We start from the raw sequence: 16803 nt of genomic DNA, 5'->3' as shown, positions 1-16803 counted from the left end.
ATGAAATAGCTTCCCTGAAACGATGCATTTATAATACAATGACATTTCAGTTGGTTCCAAGGTTCTGTCGTCTTGCACCAAAACATTATGGGGGGTACTACATGGTCCTGGATAGAGTACATATTTTTACATTTGAAAAAAAAGTGATTGTTATTATTTTGCAATGGAAACAAGAAGACGATATTGTGCATGAGTTCTGTGAAAACTATTTAAATACTCCTATTAAAGCACATCCTCAGCTCAGTTCCATATGCTCTGCAGAGCTGGTAGGAGCAGGAGATGTGACATCATTCTGAATGGACTCAAACAACTCGGACGTCTCTGTACTGCTCTTGATCAGGTTGACAAATTCCAACAATTGTGGGCTCTTATCTGTAATGTAACCAAGTGATTAGGTGTGTATGTGCACACACCAGTTCATTCAGCTACTAGCAACACATACCACTGTCAGGGATACATGACAGAGCAGACACTGCCCTCAATGCCGATCTCTTTAATTCTTCTTGTTTCTCATACTCTTGTTTCACTGAGTTTGCCTTCACCTTCGCATATATGGTAGCCTTCAGAGGCTCAATCAATTTGTCCATCCCTACGAACAGCACAGTAATACAAGCAGAAAACAACTAAGTCATACTAACGTTGTAGCAAAGCATTAGCTCGTAACTTTGACAGCCTCATTAGCAACAAATATGTCAGCATCTGTGTGAGGTAATGTGACATCATAGCATGGATCATGTGATTTAATACCTTGATGTCATAGTGGTCCTTCAACCCATCCTCTACGTGACTCAGAAACTCAAACACATCCAGTCGATCAAGACAGGTTTCCATCAGTGTATACATACACTCAAACGCCACCTGTAACAGGGAATCAAAAGGGCAGCATTCATAGCGAGCTACATAAGTTTTACTTTTTTGTATTACCTTTCTCAAGTCTAGGCCATCGTCTACAGGGTGTTTAAAGGGTCCCATCTCCACTTCATGGATGAGTTCTTTCTGCACACACATGTGATTGTGGGAATGAGATTTTAAAGACAACAAAGTACCAACTCACTCTTATCTTTGTCTCAGTGTACAGTTTGGGTAAAATGGTGTCCAGTAGGTCACGAATCAATGAGGGTTTGTTATGAGCAGCTGAATTAAGTGCCACCAAGGCAACATGACGTACACTCTGACAATAGAAAACACTATCATTTAGTGCATCATTTTAACAACTTATAGAATGAGACAAAAAAATTCTTCATACCAGTTCTGGATCACTAAGTATCTCCATGAAGTCAGTAATACAGCTGCGTAGTAAGTGGTCGATTGGCTGGGGCTGATCTGAGATGGTGTACTTGAATGCTGTTACAACAGTACCACGCACGTTAGCTGAAGGTGACTTTAGATTTTCCTAAAGAAAATAAATTTATTATGAAGATTATATTTATCTTTGCTATAAATAGTGCCCACCTGTAGCCGTGGTAACAGTGTTTGTGGTTCTAATAGTGTCAGTTTACCAACACATTCAGCCACTACATTACGTGTGCCTTCTTCGGGTGACTCAAAATGTTGAAATAACACCGACCTGTGTACAAAAGTCACATCAAAAGAGGGATGTATTGTAAAACATTGCACACCAGATGTCATCCACGTATGGTTGAAGGGCATGCATCAATCCTTCTCCTCTGTAGCGACATGTGATGATCTAATAGTAAGAAAGAAATCATTACACGTATACATACATACAAGCACATTTTATTTGTACTACACTCAGATAAGGTTGGTCATAGGTCATTCATTATACACCATTATATGATTGCATACAGCAACAATCATTGATACCAACCAACATTGGACAATGTTATTCTCTAGTTAAAGAAGGGCTTGACGAGGGCTCTGGGACACACATGGTATGTCTTTACATTTCACATATTAGACTATTCAATATCAAGTGCTGAGAATAAGAAACAACCTCTACTATACAGACATACAGCTCACTTCTTTCAATGAATGTAGCAAGAGGTACTGTCGTCGAGGGTTCTTCTGTATCTCCGACATAATGAATGGGATGTACTTGGAGAGATTGCCAGCACAAATGTTACCTGAAGCAATTAGAGTCACAACAATTAAGCCATAAAAGACACACCTAGTGCAAATGATGCAGCCGAGCGAACTTCTTCAGTTGGTGAGCTGAACACGTCAATAATGACTTGTTGTAAGTTACCAAATCCACTAAGATCACTGGAGAGATAGGGAAATGATGCAAAAAAGTTGAGAATTTCTCTTGAAACAACTAGTTTAGTTATTTCATACTAGCAGTGAGTCTCAGTACGTTGAATACTTGAATTCTGCTTACTTATATAAGGTCAAGTCAATTAGCATGTAATATTTAATTCTATCTGTTACAGTTCCTAGTCATGAACTTGTTCATCTAATTCATCCAAAAATATGACATTTAAAAATTTCCTACTTGATAAACTTTCCTCCTATTATTTGAAGCTATCAGTGAGCATAGCTAAAATTCTTGTGCCAAGTCATGCAAAGAAAAGGTTTTTCAACTTACAATCATTACCTACCTCTGTTGCCCAATCTCACCGATGGACAAAAGAGCCAATAACTTTACAGAGTCACTTGTCTCAACGTTCTGCACATCAGCCACAAATCGGCTGACCAACTTTTGCTGAAAGTCCGGTGCATCAGAACAGGTGACAGACAGGCACTTGGCAATGCTGCGGAATGCCTAAAACATTAGGGTAAAATATGGTTTGTGCTTTTCTCAGTTTTCTTCTATAATCAACATTACCTGTCTGTGGATGACAAAGTTGGTGGAGGATGATGACTGTTGTTGTGTAGACAAAGGGGTGGGGCTGTAGACTGCACTGGTGAGCAGCTCAAACACTTGTTCATGTGCCATTATCTTCATTGTCACCAGTTTTTGAAAGAAGTCCATCGCAGCAGCAAGAGAACTTCCTGTAACATGTACAGCAGAGACCCTTAGACCAACCATTGGAGTACTGATTATCAATAGTGTTCTGCTTGTTTCTGATTTTAGAGACCAGTTCAAAATACTAACAGATACTTTGAGGCCTTAACTAAGTGTCAGGATTATATAGGGCATAATCCAAAAAAACTGGATTATACACATGCCTTGTAAAAAAACTCCTAAAGTAACGTAATGTGCTTTTTTGTTGTTCTATATTTCTGACAAAACCTTCTGCTGCACTCCTACATCACAGATAGTGTCAGACAGATATCGTTGCGTCATAAATTTGAACAGATCAAAGTTATGGTGTCATATATTCTGGACATCGAAAGTCATTCTACTCTACTGTATGTATACACTGTATGTACACACGTTCCTAAGGTTACTGGTGGGAGTGGTGGCTACTGACCACTTTTAATTGCAACACAAAATTTATTTGACTACCTTTTATCAAGAGTATACAATGAGTACCTCCCCATTATATACTCTTGCTTTTATGGATATATACACATTACACTAAAATACTATGTTGTTGTTGTTGTTGTTGTTGTTTAATGTGAATTGACCAGCCAAATTGCCACTCATTCAGAAGCTGGGCATGTATACATACCCTCTGACTGATTATGCTCAACAGTTTTAACTATCGGTCCCACTCACTCACCTTGCAGCAGTGAAGACAGTACTAGTTTGATTATGTTTGGCATCAACATGTCCAACATCTAATAAAGGGGGTGGAGTTAATAATTACTATACGTGTTAAGCCACACCCACATTCTTCACAGCATCAGCAGGACATGTCTCCATCATTGACGATAAAAACTGTAGTACCAGCTAATTGGAGGAGAATCCACATGGGTCATTATCATACACTACGATAGTAGAGTATAGTAGGGACCACAAAGGAGTAGGGCATGGCCTACAAAATAACATCACCCAAAAAACAGACTCAATTTTCCCTGACGACGATGAGGCAGGTAAAACTAAGCCCAAACAAGCTTTCAGATTGACCCGAAATGCTTTCAACAAGTTGCTGCGGAATTTTAAATTTTTTTTTATTCAACGGAATTTTCTACTGACTGCCTGACTGACTGACTGATGCCTTCAGACAAGCGCAACTCGATAACGGCTAAGGCTACGGGCTTGATTTTTTCACTGTTTGACATCACTTCAGCCCGACAGGTGCCTTTTGGCATACCACAGTACGTACAATGCATTCTTCATGGACTTACCAGTGTCCTCCTTTGTGTCCCATTCATCTTTGCTGACAGCAAAAAGTCTCGATTTGGTGGTAGCACGTGATGGCTTCCCTTCGTAGCAAAAATCGTCCATATTTTTCATAGTGGCTACTTCGATTGCAGAGGTGTTTTTAAAACAGTTTTTGATTCGTACTGCTGTGTAACAGGTTGAACATAGCCAACAACGAAGCGTAATGGATACTTCACTTTTCAGACAATAATTTATATAACTGGGGCACGCGGCACCAACCCTTTCTTTCGGTATGTGTGGGTTGCAGAGATGCTTTTCGAACAGCTCTTGATTCGTACGGGTTGAACATAGCTGACAATGAAGCGTAATGGATACTTCACTTTTCAGACAATATAGCTGGGGCACGGCACCATTTCAAATGCAGTATGCGTCACCAATCATAATAAAATTATTTACAAAAAAAAGTTAACAAATAAGTATTTTAAAACATTAAGTAGAGTAGGGACCATAGCACATCGATAAAAAGTACTGAAACAAGCTGTAGTGCACGATATTAAATCACAGTAAAACAATAAGAAGTGTTATATCCCTACTGTGCATTTCCATTATGGTATCTTGGAACACAGTAGGGATATAACACTTTTTATTGTTTTATTGTGATTTAATATCGTGCACTACTCCAGCTTGTTTCAGTACTTTTTATCGATGTGCTATGGTCCCTACTCTAGTTATAAATTCCAAATTTTTAAAAATACTTGTTACATTACATATTGCACACACGCTACACGTACGCAAACACACGTGCTACACACCTGTGACACATGAAGGTCATTCTCAGTTATCAATACAGGCAACTCTTGTACAACCTCTTGCATCAAGCTAGCTGTGATCACCTGAGCTGAATAGTGGATCAAAAAGATACTGATGACAACAGGCAACACCCACCATAAACCTTGAACAGTTGAGTACAACTAATGACACTAGCCAGTCGCAGGTCACGATGGTTCTTCCTCAGGAATGTTGCCAGAAGTGACAGTGTATCAGACTAACGAATGTCAATACACAATACTCTACACATATAATACACTAAAAATTCTCACTAATATCACTGAAAGATCTATCTTCAATGGAGACCTACACACAACAACAATAACAACAACTATAACACCACACTACCTTGCAATCTGTGTGATGACTCTGACAGTAGTTAGTCTAGTGATCTCATTCTTCAGCCGATCCAGGAATATTGGTAAGCAGCTAGGTAGCTCAGACGATAGTTGGTCCCCCATACAACTAATCACCTGTCCCCTAACACAACAAGTAGCAGTCAAGGTGATATTTAGATGCACAAATGGAGAACACTAAAAATGATAGTACGTACTATAGGTAGTCAGTAATAAACATAATATAACTAAAAGGTCACATACATGCATGTGATGGCTCTCTCCTTGACCTCCTGGTCTATGTCCGTTGCTTTAAGTCGCCTCAGGGTAGATTTATAAATAGGATCGACATACTGTTGATAGTCATATGGCTTTGCCGCATCATCTGCAATATGACAACACGAATAGTTTGTTGTCAAGGTAACAATGACATACCAAGGGGGCAGAGTATCTGTATGAGGTTGTTAAGGACGACCAATCCTTCTGATGCTATCTTGTAGAATGGGTCATCAACAGCTGACAACACTGCCTAAAGGTAAAATATACTTTTTAAAGCTAGATCCAGCTTCTTTACATAGACAAGTTCACGTGACACTGGGTTACCCACACTACTAAATTTTCAGGCAATGGAATTAGAAAAATGCTAGCTGTCACTAGAACTCTACCTCAAAACTGCTACCAATTTACTCTCCATACAAGTGGTGAAAGATAAACAAAACCAGAACCTTGTAATTATAAGCCAGGATTTCAAGTTAGCAATAACTCACTAGCTCCCAAGCTCTACCATGCCGTAAAAAAATATATATATATATAGAAGTAAAATTGTCAATTATTGGCTAACAACGTAAATAAACTTTCAATTAAAACATGCACACTTACTGGTACAATAGCATTGATGTAAGGATGAAACACTTCTGGTCTGTGACTGGTTAACAACACATTCAAAAACATCAGACTGTCAATTTTCACATTGGAAGAAATTGTCTTATCACTAATATATAATAGTACACACAGTAGTCATGGTAACAGGGTAAGTCATCGTTCCTCACGTTAGTGAGACAAGAGTGCCAGGAATGATAGCACCACAGTGATTGGCTAGAGCTCCGGGTGCCACACTGACCAAGTCCGTGAGAAGAACAAAACAGCCCTGAATGAGACCCACAATAGAATATAACACATACTACTGTAGGTGATGGTGAGATGTTTTTGTACCTGCCTCGTCTTGGTGCTTTTATCCTTTAACTGCTTATGTAATGCTTTGACAATGGTTGGTGTTTGTGCAAGCAATAGAGCCTGGGGGCTAAAGAAACACCAAAAGTGAAAACAGATGCAATCACTCCGCTACAACAAACTTCAAGGAATCCCCACTTAGTTAAAACACACCTGGCAGTGGTTTCCATATCACTGGGATCCAGGCTTTGCTCAACAAATGATAATTTAGTTCTGTGGAGTAGTGCCTGATAGGCTGCAAAAATGTCTGCCTTGACATTCTCTTCCCTTTCTACACAAATAAACCATACAAATGGACATCACTGTCATGGACAATTTATACCTCACCCTTGAACTGTGTCACCAACACAGGGGATACGTCTTGGTAGAATGTGGTTAGTAGTTCAGGCCGAGAGCCCAAGATGGCAGCCAGACACTTTGCGGATGCTCGACGCACTTTCCAACTAACATCATCATCATCTTCATACTCATCATCTTCTTCCCTGTATTGCATCACAATAAACAACTCCAATACTTTCACTCAATTAACTGGTACATAATGTATAAGCTACTGTTTTTTTTTATGGAAACAAATTTCCAAATTTTGAATAGCAATTTCTTGTACAAGTGCAAGGAAAAATAAATTTGGAATTTTAAACTTCGATTGGGATTATCATATAGCACAGTAGTGCTGTATATTAGGGATCATGGAGGTTTGCTTTTTCTCACAAATGGAGATTTGATGAAGTATATAACCAAGGCCACAAATACCTTTAGTATGACCTGACATGCTCCCAATTGGTTGTTACAAAACTTTTTAAGTTTTTGGCTGAGTGAGCCCAATTGAGCATGGTACATGCATCGTATGCATGAAAAATTCCTGGAAAGTCCCACACTTTGTAATTGAAATGGTTAAGTACGTTTTGTGTAAGAAAATTTCCTAAACAGCACATGAATTGGAAACAGAGGGGAAATTTACAGAAAGGTAAACAAACAAATACAAGATTACAAGAAAAAATGTAACTGGGTCTGGGGCAAGGAATTGGTATAAAACGTGTGAAAATTTGGTAAACATAGCTTCAACTATTGACAAGCTACAACACACTAACTACTTATTTCTTGACACTTTAAATAAGACTGGTTTTCCCAGACACATCACAAATTAGGATTTAATTAGGGATCATAAAAATAAAAAGTAGTGAAACAAGGGAGGTCGCCTATACCTAAGATAGGTATACTAATCCCTAATTCAGTCATGGGTGTAGGGATTACATGTTCATTAGTGTCCCTTGTTTCACCACTTTTTTTTTATTTCTACAATCCCTAATGCTCCTTACACTGTATATATCCTCGTAATTGTAGAAATAAAAAAAGTACCGAAACAAGAGATCAAGAGGCACATCAGCAGACATACCAGTGGATGTTCACATCATAAAATTAAAATTTGTGCATGAGCATGAACCCCAATATCAATTACTGAAAAGTGAAGTGGCCATTACACTTCATTTTCAGCTTGTTACACAGCATTGCTAACAAACGGTACAACAAGCATCTCAACAATCAATCCAGTCACTACAGAAATATGGATGACTCCCGTTTTGGAAGTGATAAGTCAGCACAGGGAATGGAAGCCATATGTGTTGCCGTGAATTGACACCTTGCACTAAGAAATGGGATACAAAGGAGGACAAAGGTCAGTACATGCATTGTACGTATTGTGGTATGTCAAAAGGTAAACAAAGTCTAAAACCAAGCCCATAGCCTTGGCCATTATTGAGCTACGCTTGTCTGAAGGCATCAGTTAGTATGTCAGTCAGTCAGTCAGTAGAAAATTCCACAGATTTTTTTCTTATTGTAGCAACCTATTGGAAGCATTTCATGTCGCACTGAAGAAACTTTTGGGCCCATACTCACAAGGTATCTAGCAACATCCAAAATATGATAATCTGTGAGCACTTCAATATCCCCCCCCCCCCCCTTACATTACCCCCTCCCATACACACACACACTATACAATATACATTAATAACAAAGCCATACAATTCATCCTGTTCCAGCTCATCGGTATCCATACCCTCATCATCATCATCACTCTCATAGTTGTAGTTAGGATCATATGATAATAGCTCCAGGCTGAGCTTTACAATCTATGCACACATATCATCGTGTCACATGTGATCTCCAGCCCCACCCCTTCACTGACCTCTGGAATGTATGGTGTCACCTCTCTGAAGCAGCAGATTGCCAAAATCTCAAACACCTAAAATTGTACACAATATAATTGACACTAAACATTCAGCCACTTTGTGTACAATGCTTTGTGAAACCATTTAATTCATTATATTGTTGTAACACTTCAGCAACAATACTAAGCATTGTAAATCATAGATCCATGTTGTGTGTATTTTAAACCTTCACAAGCTATCTAACAATACATTATGCTGGCTAGCTAATTATATAACAATTACACCTTGTACATTATCTCACACTTATCATGACTGTGATGAGGGCATTCCAACATCAACTTATTCAACACTGACATCAGGATGGTTACAATGATTACATAAACATCTGTATGCATGCATGACTAAATAATCAGGAGCCCATAAGTGTTGCTTATGGACTCCTTGTACAATAGTTGGTAAGCTACACACGCACACGCACACACACACACACACAACACAACACACAACACAACACACACACAACACAACACACAACACACACACAACACAACACACACAACACAACACAACACACACACATATACAGAAGCAGACACACAAACCTGCTGACACGACTCTCTCAGCTCATCATCAACTTGTGAGCGAGCATAATACATGATCAAAGGAATGATGGTATCCAAATGACTACTGACTCTTTGGCCTGCCTGACGACTACATAGACATGTCCATTTAATGCCCATCATCCATAAAGCACCTTAGCCCACCTTACAGCCCCAATGGCTTGAATGTAGGTCTTTGTATTATTGACAGAGAAATTTTGCTGAGCATTCTGGCCTTGAGCTAACCCCTCCAATAATCTTGTGATGAGTTCTTCAAACAACTTTGGCTGACAACAGACAGCCAAGTAACCTATGATACCAGAGCAATGAAGCATGTAACACAACAGGACACTGTTTGTGTAATCAAACAAGGGGGTATAAAGTTAAATACCAAGCATACCAATTTGAATTCAGTCAGTAAACAAATGATATCTACAGTGACTATCTCCATTTAAGCATGCAATTTATCAATATATCAGCAAACTAAAACTCTGCGGGTAAAAACTCCCCATTCACAAATTTACTAAACTACATAGGAGAAATTTTATTACACTTATTCAGGTATACGGAAAACTCACACAAGGCAATGTATGCTCTCTTCCGTACTGACAAGGGATTAGGATCAACTAAGAGTGAGCACAGAGTTGACAGTAGGGATTCGTGGAATTCTGATAAAATGGCTGTAAGGAATAACAAACAAATGAAAACAGAAAAAGCAACACACACCCAACTCACTTCCATAATTGTGAATCAGGTCCACAAGAATGTCAAGTGTTTCCAGCATTACATAAGGGCTAACACTCTATAGTATTATGGGTAAACAGAGTGGAACAAAAGTACATGGAATTACTGCTGTATACTTACAGGGTTTTTGAAAGCTGTTAGAAGCTTGCGAGTTATGGTGCGGCTAACAGAGGCTGTCACTTGTGTTGATAAGTGTGACAGTTCTCCTATAACAGTTTTCAGTCCTGTTAAAAGTATTAAAAACTAAAACCCACAATCAAATATACTAACCCACACTGGAGATGTCTCTTAATCTTTCTGAATCAGAGAACATGTTAGTTGCTAAGGTGTTGACAATTGTCTCTATGTGAGGGTCACGTATCTTCCTCACTAAAGGAGCCAGGCTATCAACACAACAGCACATACCACACGGTTGTACACAACATGGATGCACACCATTTAACAGCTAAATTCTGCACTTCGCCATTCTTGTCTTCCACTAATTTTAGTATGCTCTGTACAACCTATGAGACACATGGCACATTACTAGTATCTGCAGAAGAGTCAGTATACCTTTCGTTCACTGTCATCATCAAGTTTGATGGAATCTTTCTGCAGCTCCACCATCAAATCGTTCGTGGCCATGAAACGAAAGTCCTTGTCAATGGACATCATCTAAAAATCGACATGACACGGCTAACTACAGCTCATGTGTACAGTGATTATCCCAACACAACTTACTTTGTCCAGCAAGGTGGATATATGGTAGGGGGACGTCATTATGGTAGCGGTGCGGCTTAAACTTCAGACAAAACGTAACACTGCTTCATTAGAACGTGTTAGTTGACAAGTTGCGTGCACCAAATACTTTACTAACCTTGGACCCAGTGCAAATGCGTAGCTGTCAGTTCACCAGCCCTCTATGTGATTAGTGATGGCGAAGTGAAGCTCACGTGTTGCCTATGTATTCTTATAATTTAGTGCAGTTAGGTAAAAATTGCTGCTTGTGTAAGCTACTTCCGTACAAGACGTTTACAATGTCAAGCATGTGGATACCAAGTGATAGGCAGTTTGATAAAATGTGTTCACTTTGCCGGAGTGAGTCATTCGAGCAATTCAAAGAATGGATAACCTCAACAAGGAACTCGAGACAGGTGTGTAAGCAAACATTTTGCCCTGCTGGCTCAGACGGGTCCAAGCCGATTCCACTGGTCCTAGCAGCTCAGTATGGTAATGCTCACATCGTGAAGTATCTACTCACAGAGTTTTCAGACGTTGTAGATGTTAACGAGAAAGGAAGTCTGGTCAGTATGAGAACCGGAAGAACTGTGGAAGGTGCCACTGCGTTATGGGCTGCTAGTTGTGAGAACAGACGGGAAATTGCTCAATTATTATTGATTTCAGGAGCAAATGTGAATACTTCAACAACTACTAACTCAACTCCAATGAGAGTTGCTGCCTTTAATGGACACTACCAGATCATGGAGTTGTTGTACTCCAATGGAGCAGATATTAACATTCCTAGTACGTTAGGTCAGAGTCCTCTGCTTGCAGCAGCAATATGTAATCGCGATAAAGCAATAATGTTTTTACTGGAGCGTGGAGCTAATGTGTCCCAGAAAACAATAAATGGTTATACGGTGTTTCATGTTGCAGCTGCAAAGGGTCATACAGACATAATACGTACCTTGCAAGAACAGGGACTGTCCCCAAATTTTGAATTAACACAGCCAAACACAACGCCGTGTCCACTATTTTTGGCTGCTGAGTCTGGCCACCGACAAGTTATAGAACAGCTATTTAATGTACCAGCTTGTACAGCACCTTGCAAGTCTGAAGTTTATTTATTGCTAGGTGCTGGGTTGGTAGGAAGAATGGACCAACAGCCGCCAATAGAAGACATTATGCAGATGTGGAGAAAGGCCTTAAAATTGCGGAACAAATGTGGCTATGTACCAAAATATTTACCTTCATCAGAAGTGTATGCAGGGCTTAGTGAAGTTGCATTATTAGAAGATTTGCCTGGTCCACCAGAAGACTGTGAGCTAGATGCTTCACTGTGGATAAGATATCAGGCATTAATGATGAGAGAACGTATCGTGGGACCGTCATCTATTATCCTTAACTTGGTTGAACTGGGTAGCTGGTTGCGTAAGCAGAACATGTTCAGACATGCTGAGTTGTTGTGGCTACGTGCCATCGAATCTGATCCACCAACTGCTCTAGCAGTGGGAGCTGAGCTTACTATCAAGCACAATGTAGAAGAAGACTTGTATGTTTATGCAAGAGGTGTGTGTGACATGGTAGAACAAAAATATCAACCAGAATTTTCCAAATTTGTCAAGTATGGATTGGGACATTTTGCTGAATTGTTAAAACTTACTGAACCACCGATTAGAATAATACAATTGATACTATGGCTATTTGCTAGTTGGATACAGAGCGATTTCATCCACCAGCGACATGCTGGAAATAAGGAACTTTGTTCAAATGAATGCGAAGAATTAGGTACACAATTTGTGACCACTCATCTCAACACTCCTAACAAATCAACACTCCTTCATCTGGCAGTTTCAAATTTCCTCATAAAGGATGATATGGCAAGTTTTTTGTTTGGAAATTACTACCAATCATTGATAGCTGCCTTGCTCCGCTGGGGGGCAGACAAGGCTTTGTACATACTGGATAAGAATGGACATTATCCCATCCACTTGGCTGTAAACGTTAGCAATGAATATCATGTTAATCTAGTCTTGCCGCTGCTGGAATGTGGATGTTCACCATTGATAGTTGATTCTATGGGAAAGACTTGTCTTCAGTGGGCCAAGTCGAATGTGGTGTCACGAACATTGCGAAGTGCACTCCCTTCATCACTGTTCTGTCTTTGTTGCGTAGCCATTGTAAAGTATGGCATCTCCTATGAACTACAGGACCTACCCAGTGCTGTTAAAAAGACCATTAGATTATTTGACAAGAATTTTGTTAATCTTGTTGTAATACGTCATCGCATCACGTAGAATTATTTGTTTAAGCGCATGTAAAGTTTATTTAGTGAACGCCCTTTTGAAGATGGATGAGGGAAGTTTTGTCGTTCCTGCAGATGATTTGCGAGATTTGACTAACTATTTGAGAACAAACCTGACAGAACATGAAGGCTACGAGTACACGAAGCAGTGGGTTAATAAAGTGGTTACTTTTCCGCTCACTGGACAGATTGTTCTGGCTAACGACGCCCTAAACTGCGCTCCGTTCGTGACAGCAGCACAATACGGAAATGTCCCAGTCGTCAAGTACTTTCTACAAAGATTTGCTGGTTCATTCGACATCAATCATACAGGGACTATCGTATCCCTGAACACTCAAAATGAAGTGGAAGGCGCTACTGCTTTATGGGGTGCTTCCACAAGAAACCATGTCGAGGTAGTTAAGATGTTACTAGGCGCTGGAGCAGATGTTAACAAGCCCACTGCTACTGGTTCAACACCATTGAGGGGGGCGGCCTTTAATGGTCACTGTGACACAATGAATGTTCTAATAGAGCATGGAGCTGACTTGAATTATGCCAATGTTGTGGGTCAGAGTCCATTGTTGATATCTGTGATGAGAGGACATTTGGAAGCAACAAGGTTACTGCTTGATAAAGGTGCCCAACATGACATGAAAACCATCTACAACCACTCCATTATGCATCTAGCAGCTGGAAAAGGACACATGGACATCTTGAAAATGTTACTTGGCCATGGCATCAAAACAGAATTCTATTTGGAACATGATTTTGAGCATTTTAAGGAGAGTGCTTGCCCTGCAATTTTGGCAGCTTCAACTGGCAAAATAGAAACAGTGGAACATCTGTGTGACCTTGAAGAGTGCCCACCGGAATGCCGCTCAGAAGCTTACCTCTTGCTTGGAGCAACATTGGCTGAAACAAACAGAAATGTATTTAAGGGAGATGTAAAGGAATATTGGGTGAGGGCAATGCAAGTCAGAGAGAGTTGTGACTACAAACCAAAATTTCTGCCCCCTACAGAGGCACTCTACAACTTGACGGAGATACAATGCATGGAAGACCTAGAAATAGAGTTTCCGTATCCTCTTGAGATAGAGAAGTGGTATAGCTTTCAGAGCTTGATCATCCGAGAAAGAATAATGGGTTATTCTGACACAAGTTTGATTTATTATTTAGTCCGGAGGGGCATTATCTACTGCCGTTTGCAAGATTATAAGCTTTCTGAACTACTCTGGTGCAAAGCAATTTCTTCTATGTATCGATACAGCAACAAGATTGATGTACTGGGGCCCAGTTTGGTGGATGGTATTCAGAAAGATGTTAACAGGGACCTGATGTTCATGGTGGATGGATTGTATGCCATGACGCAACACTATCAGCATGAACCAGCATTTGCCGAATTCATGGAGTTTATATTACACCATTTAGACCATGTACAAGGTTACTCTACTAAGGACGACAATGATTTTAACACTACACTACAACTCATTCTCTACCTGGTGTATATCTGGTTGCGTTACGACACATACATGTTAAAGGACGGTACAATGTGGTCAGAGAAATGCAGCCAACTTGGACAAAGATTAGTATCCAGTCATTTACACTCTCCAAAATGTTCCACCTTACTTCACATGGCTGTGAGTGATTTCTCTATCGGAGGGAAGAGCACTTTTTACACAGCTGTGGCCGAAGACACTGGAGAACAATTGTCACTATTAGTCACAGCATTACTTCAATGGGGAGCTGATAAAGCACTGTATGATGTTGACAGCGATGGGAATAGACCGATACACATAGCTACTACAACCTGCCACCTCAATAGCCATCCTGAATTGATTCCGCCACTTTTACAACATGGCTGCAATCCGTATGTTGTCAATGCAGCCGGGGAGAATGCTGTGGTACTGGCTAAAGTAGATCGAGTTAAGGCCCCCTTGTTCTTGGATGGGCCCATGTCACTTGCATCACAATGCTGTAGAACATTAGTGCAACATTGCATCAACTATAATAGTCTACCTACGCACATTAAAGACTACATTAGTTTATTTGACAAGAATACTATAGCAACTGCTAATTGATTTTGGATTTTATTTTTATTTTTTGTGATTGAATTATTCTTTTAAATTTAAACAAAATTTATCATTGTTCCGTTTAGTGGTAGTTTTATGTTTCATAGTTTGAGCAAGAGTTTATAATATAAAGAGGGAGGGATATTATGAACTCTTGGTTTGAGTGCTGACAGTTTATTCCTCTGTTTATATTGGAGCCTGTTAGAGCCTAGCTTGCCTGCCTTGCTTGAATTATGACCGATGTCTGCATGGTGATTGTGACGATTTTTCTTCACTAAATTATGCAGTCTGTCAGCTGTTGTCTTCTTATAGTTGTCTAAGTTGTATGGGATTACTGCCTTGTATGTTCTAGTGAATGCTTCCTTAATTGACCTATCAATTTATTGCAAAGGAAAGAGTGCATGTAGTACTAACATCAAACGGTTTGCTGGCCTGTAGAATTATAATTATCAAGAGTTAATAATGTTGGAGGATTATATTGATTCACCTTTGCATGTTGACATGCACTATCACTAACATGATGTGTGTCTCATGTAAGGCAAGAAAACCATCCCAATTAAGACATTCAAGATTAATAGAATGTGCATGATGTCGATTTGTTAATTAGCAAAATTCTTGAAATTTTAATGCACACAAAGTAGACCCTCAAAACTTTTAGAGCTTAAAGGGACAATGTGCTGTTTACATGCTGTATTATGTTTTGATGTATGGAAGCCACTCAACGCTTGTCCAAGGCCAGCTGATTGCATTGTGTATCTTGTCAAGTTCATGTTGCAGGTGGTAAAGTACAAGCATCACATGATTTTGTTGGGCCCCAAAATAGTCAGATGTTGTAAACAGCACATTGTCCCTTTAAGCTCAGACACTGTCATATACCTGATAGCTACCATGCACCTTATTTATTCACAGGAAATATTATGGCAGTGAGATTTGTGAATAATGTGCAAATTTTGAGTCACTTATTATGGTGAATTGTGTTGATCATATTTTTTTATGTTTTTGTGGGTATGGTCTGGCGGCCATAAAGATAAATTAAAACTTTGAGCCCAGTAATCCATGCTGGCAGTCCAAATATAATTAATTAATGCTGGGTAGCCACCAGTGTTGGGAGTAACGCGTTACATAAGCCACTCCAAATGAGAGTGTAGTTTCCCGTCCTCCGCCCGCATCACGTCTGGGCACCCGCATTAAATGGTCATTATTGTCATTATTTTTCCAAAACCACTTCCTGTGCTGCTTTCTGGAAACTTCTCATAAAGCCTTTTATTTTGCATTGCTAAAAACTGAGCACAATGAAACCTAAAATGAACGGTTCTAATGGTTGCTAGCTTGCAAAAAAAGTCACTTTTATGACCTTGAAATCCTCTCAAAATCGAGATACTCTAATAGAGCAGTTGAATCTTTAATAATGAATAATTATACAACCAAGTAGTAAGAATAATTATGAAATGCGGTTAAAATTACGTCATTAATAATGAATGAATAAATAAATAAATAAACAATAAATAATGTTTGAGAAAACTACGAGGCCTAGAGACATGAACTAAGCGGGGATAGATTCGCCTGTGAATGAAGGCACAACCGTATAATAAGTACGCCTGTTCATGCTGATGACTTTACCGTACGTGTAATTCTATATAACGCCCGGCACCACGCCCTTGTTTAATTACAGATTG

At 39.5% G+C, this 16803-nt stretch overlaps 1 protein-coding gene and 1 pseudogene across 2 annotated transcripts; one reads left to right on the top strand and one right to left on the bottom strand.

Annotated features, from left to right (window-relative positions):
• Positions 1 to 105: 105 nt before the first annotated feature.
• On the bottom strand, positions 106 to 11048 carry LOC136249723 (cullin-associated NEDD8-dissociated protein 1-like). Of its 2 annotated transcripts, none has more exons than XM_066041818.1 (38): positions 10929 to 11048; positions 10793 to 10872; positions 10625 to 10726; positions 10508 to 10575; positions 10343 to 10455; positions 10193 to 10296; positions 10064 to 10130; positions 9907 to 10008; positions 9494 to 9638; positions 9332 to 9440; positions 8747 to 8803; positions 8584 to 8690; positions 6892 to 7046; positions 6718 to 6835; positions 6547 to 6634; positions 6384 to 6481; positions 6214 to 6325; positions 5770 to 5863; positions 5599 to 5719; positions 5348 to 5479; positions 5272 to 5305; positions 5117 to 5216; positions 4984 to 5069; positions 3737 to 3796; positions 3627 to 3684; positions 2786 to 2952; positions 2559 to 2722; positions 2129 to 2223; positions 1981 to 2084; positions 1620 to 1687; positions 1453 to 1567; positions 1247 to 1393; positions 1055 to 1171; positions 925 to 996; positions 748 to 858; positions 639 to 699; positions 443 to 589; positions 106 to 372 (listed from the first exon to the last, which is right to left on the bottom strand). In XM_066041818.1, the coding sequence occupies exons 2-38, from the start codon at positions 10829 to 10831 to the stop codon at positions 236 to 238; spliced, it is 3774 nt and encodes a 1257-aa protein (XP_065897890.1). In that variant the 5' UTR covers positions 10832 to 10872; positions 10929 to 11048; the 3' UTR covers positions 106 to 235. The 2 variants fall into 2 exon arrangements, with proteins under 2 accessions (XP_065897890.1, XP_065897891.1); XM_066041819.1 differs by having other exon boundaries at positions 10793 to 10875; positions 10929 to 11033.
• Positions 10998 to 15218, top strand: LOC136249745 (ankyrin repeat and KH domain-containing protein 1-like; annotated as a pseudogene).
• Positions 15219 to 16803: the final 1585 nt, after the last annotated feature.

The sequence above is a fragment of the Dysidea avara genome, chromosome 3 (genome assembly GCF_963678975.1).
Source record: "Dysidea avara chromosome 3, odDysAvar1.4, whole genome shotgun sequence".
NCBI classification, from domain to species: domain Eukaryota; kingdom Metazoa; phylum Porifera; class Demospongiae; order Dictyoceratida; family Dysideidae; genus Dysidea; species Dysidea avara.
Note: the sequence above shows the minus strand (reverse complement) of the source record. Positions and strands in the feature narration are given on the sequence as shown.

Bases quoted from the DNA above. Each gene is read 5' to 3' on its own strand.
- LOC136249723 (XM_066041818.1), bottom strand. From the start codon at position 10,831: ATGACGTCCCCCTACCATATATCCACCTTGCTGGACAAA. The intron at 5,864-6,213 runs GTAAGTGTGCAT...TTTTACCTTTAG, and splicing joins ACATCAATGCTATTGTACCA to GCAGTGTTGTCAGCTGTTGA. The intron at 3,685-3,736 runs GTGGGTGTGGCT...CCCCTTTATTAG, and splicing joins CTGCTGATGCTGTGAAGAAT to ATGTTGGACATGTTGATGCC.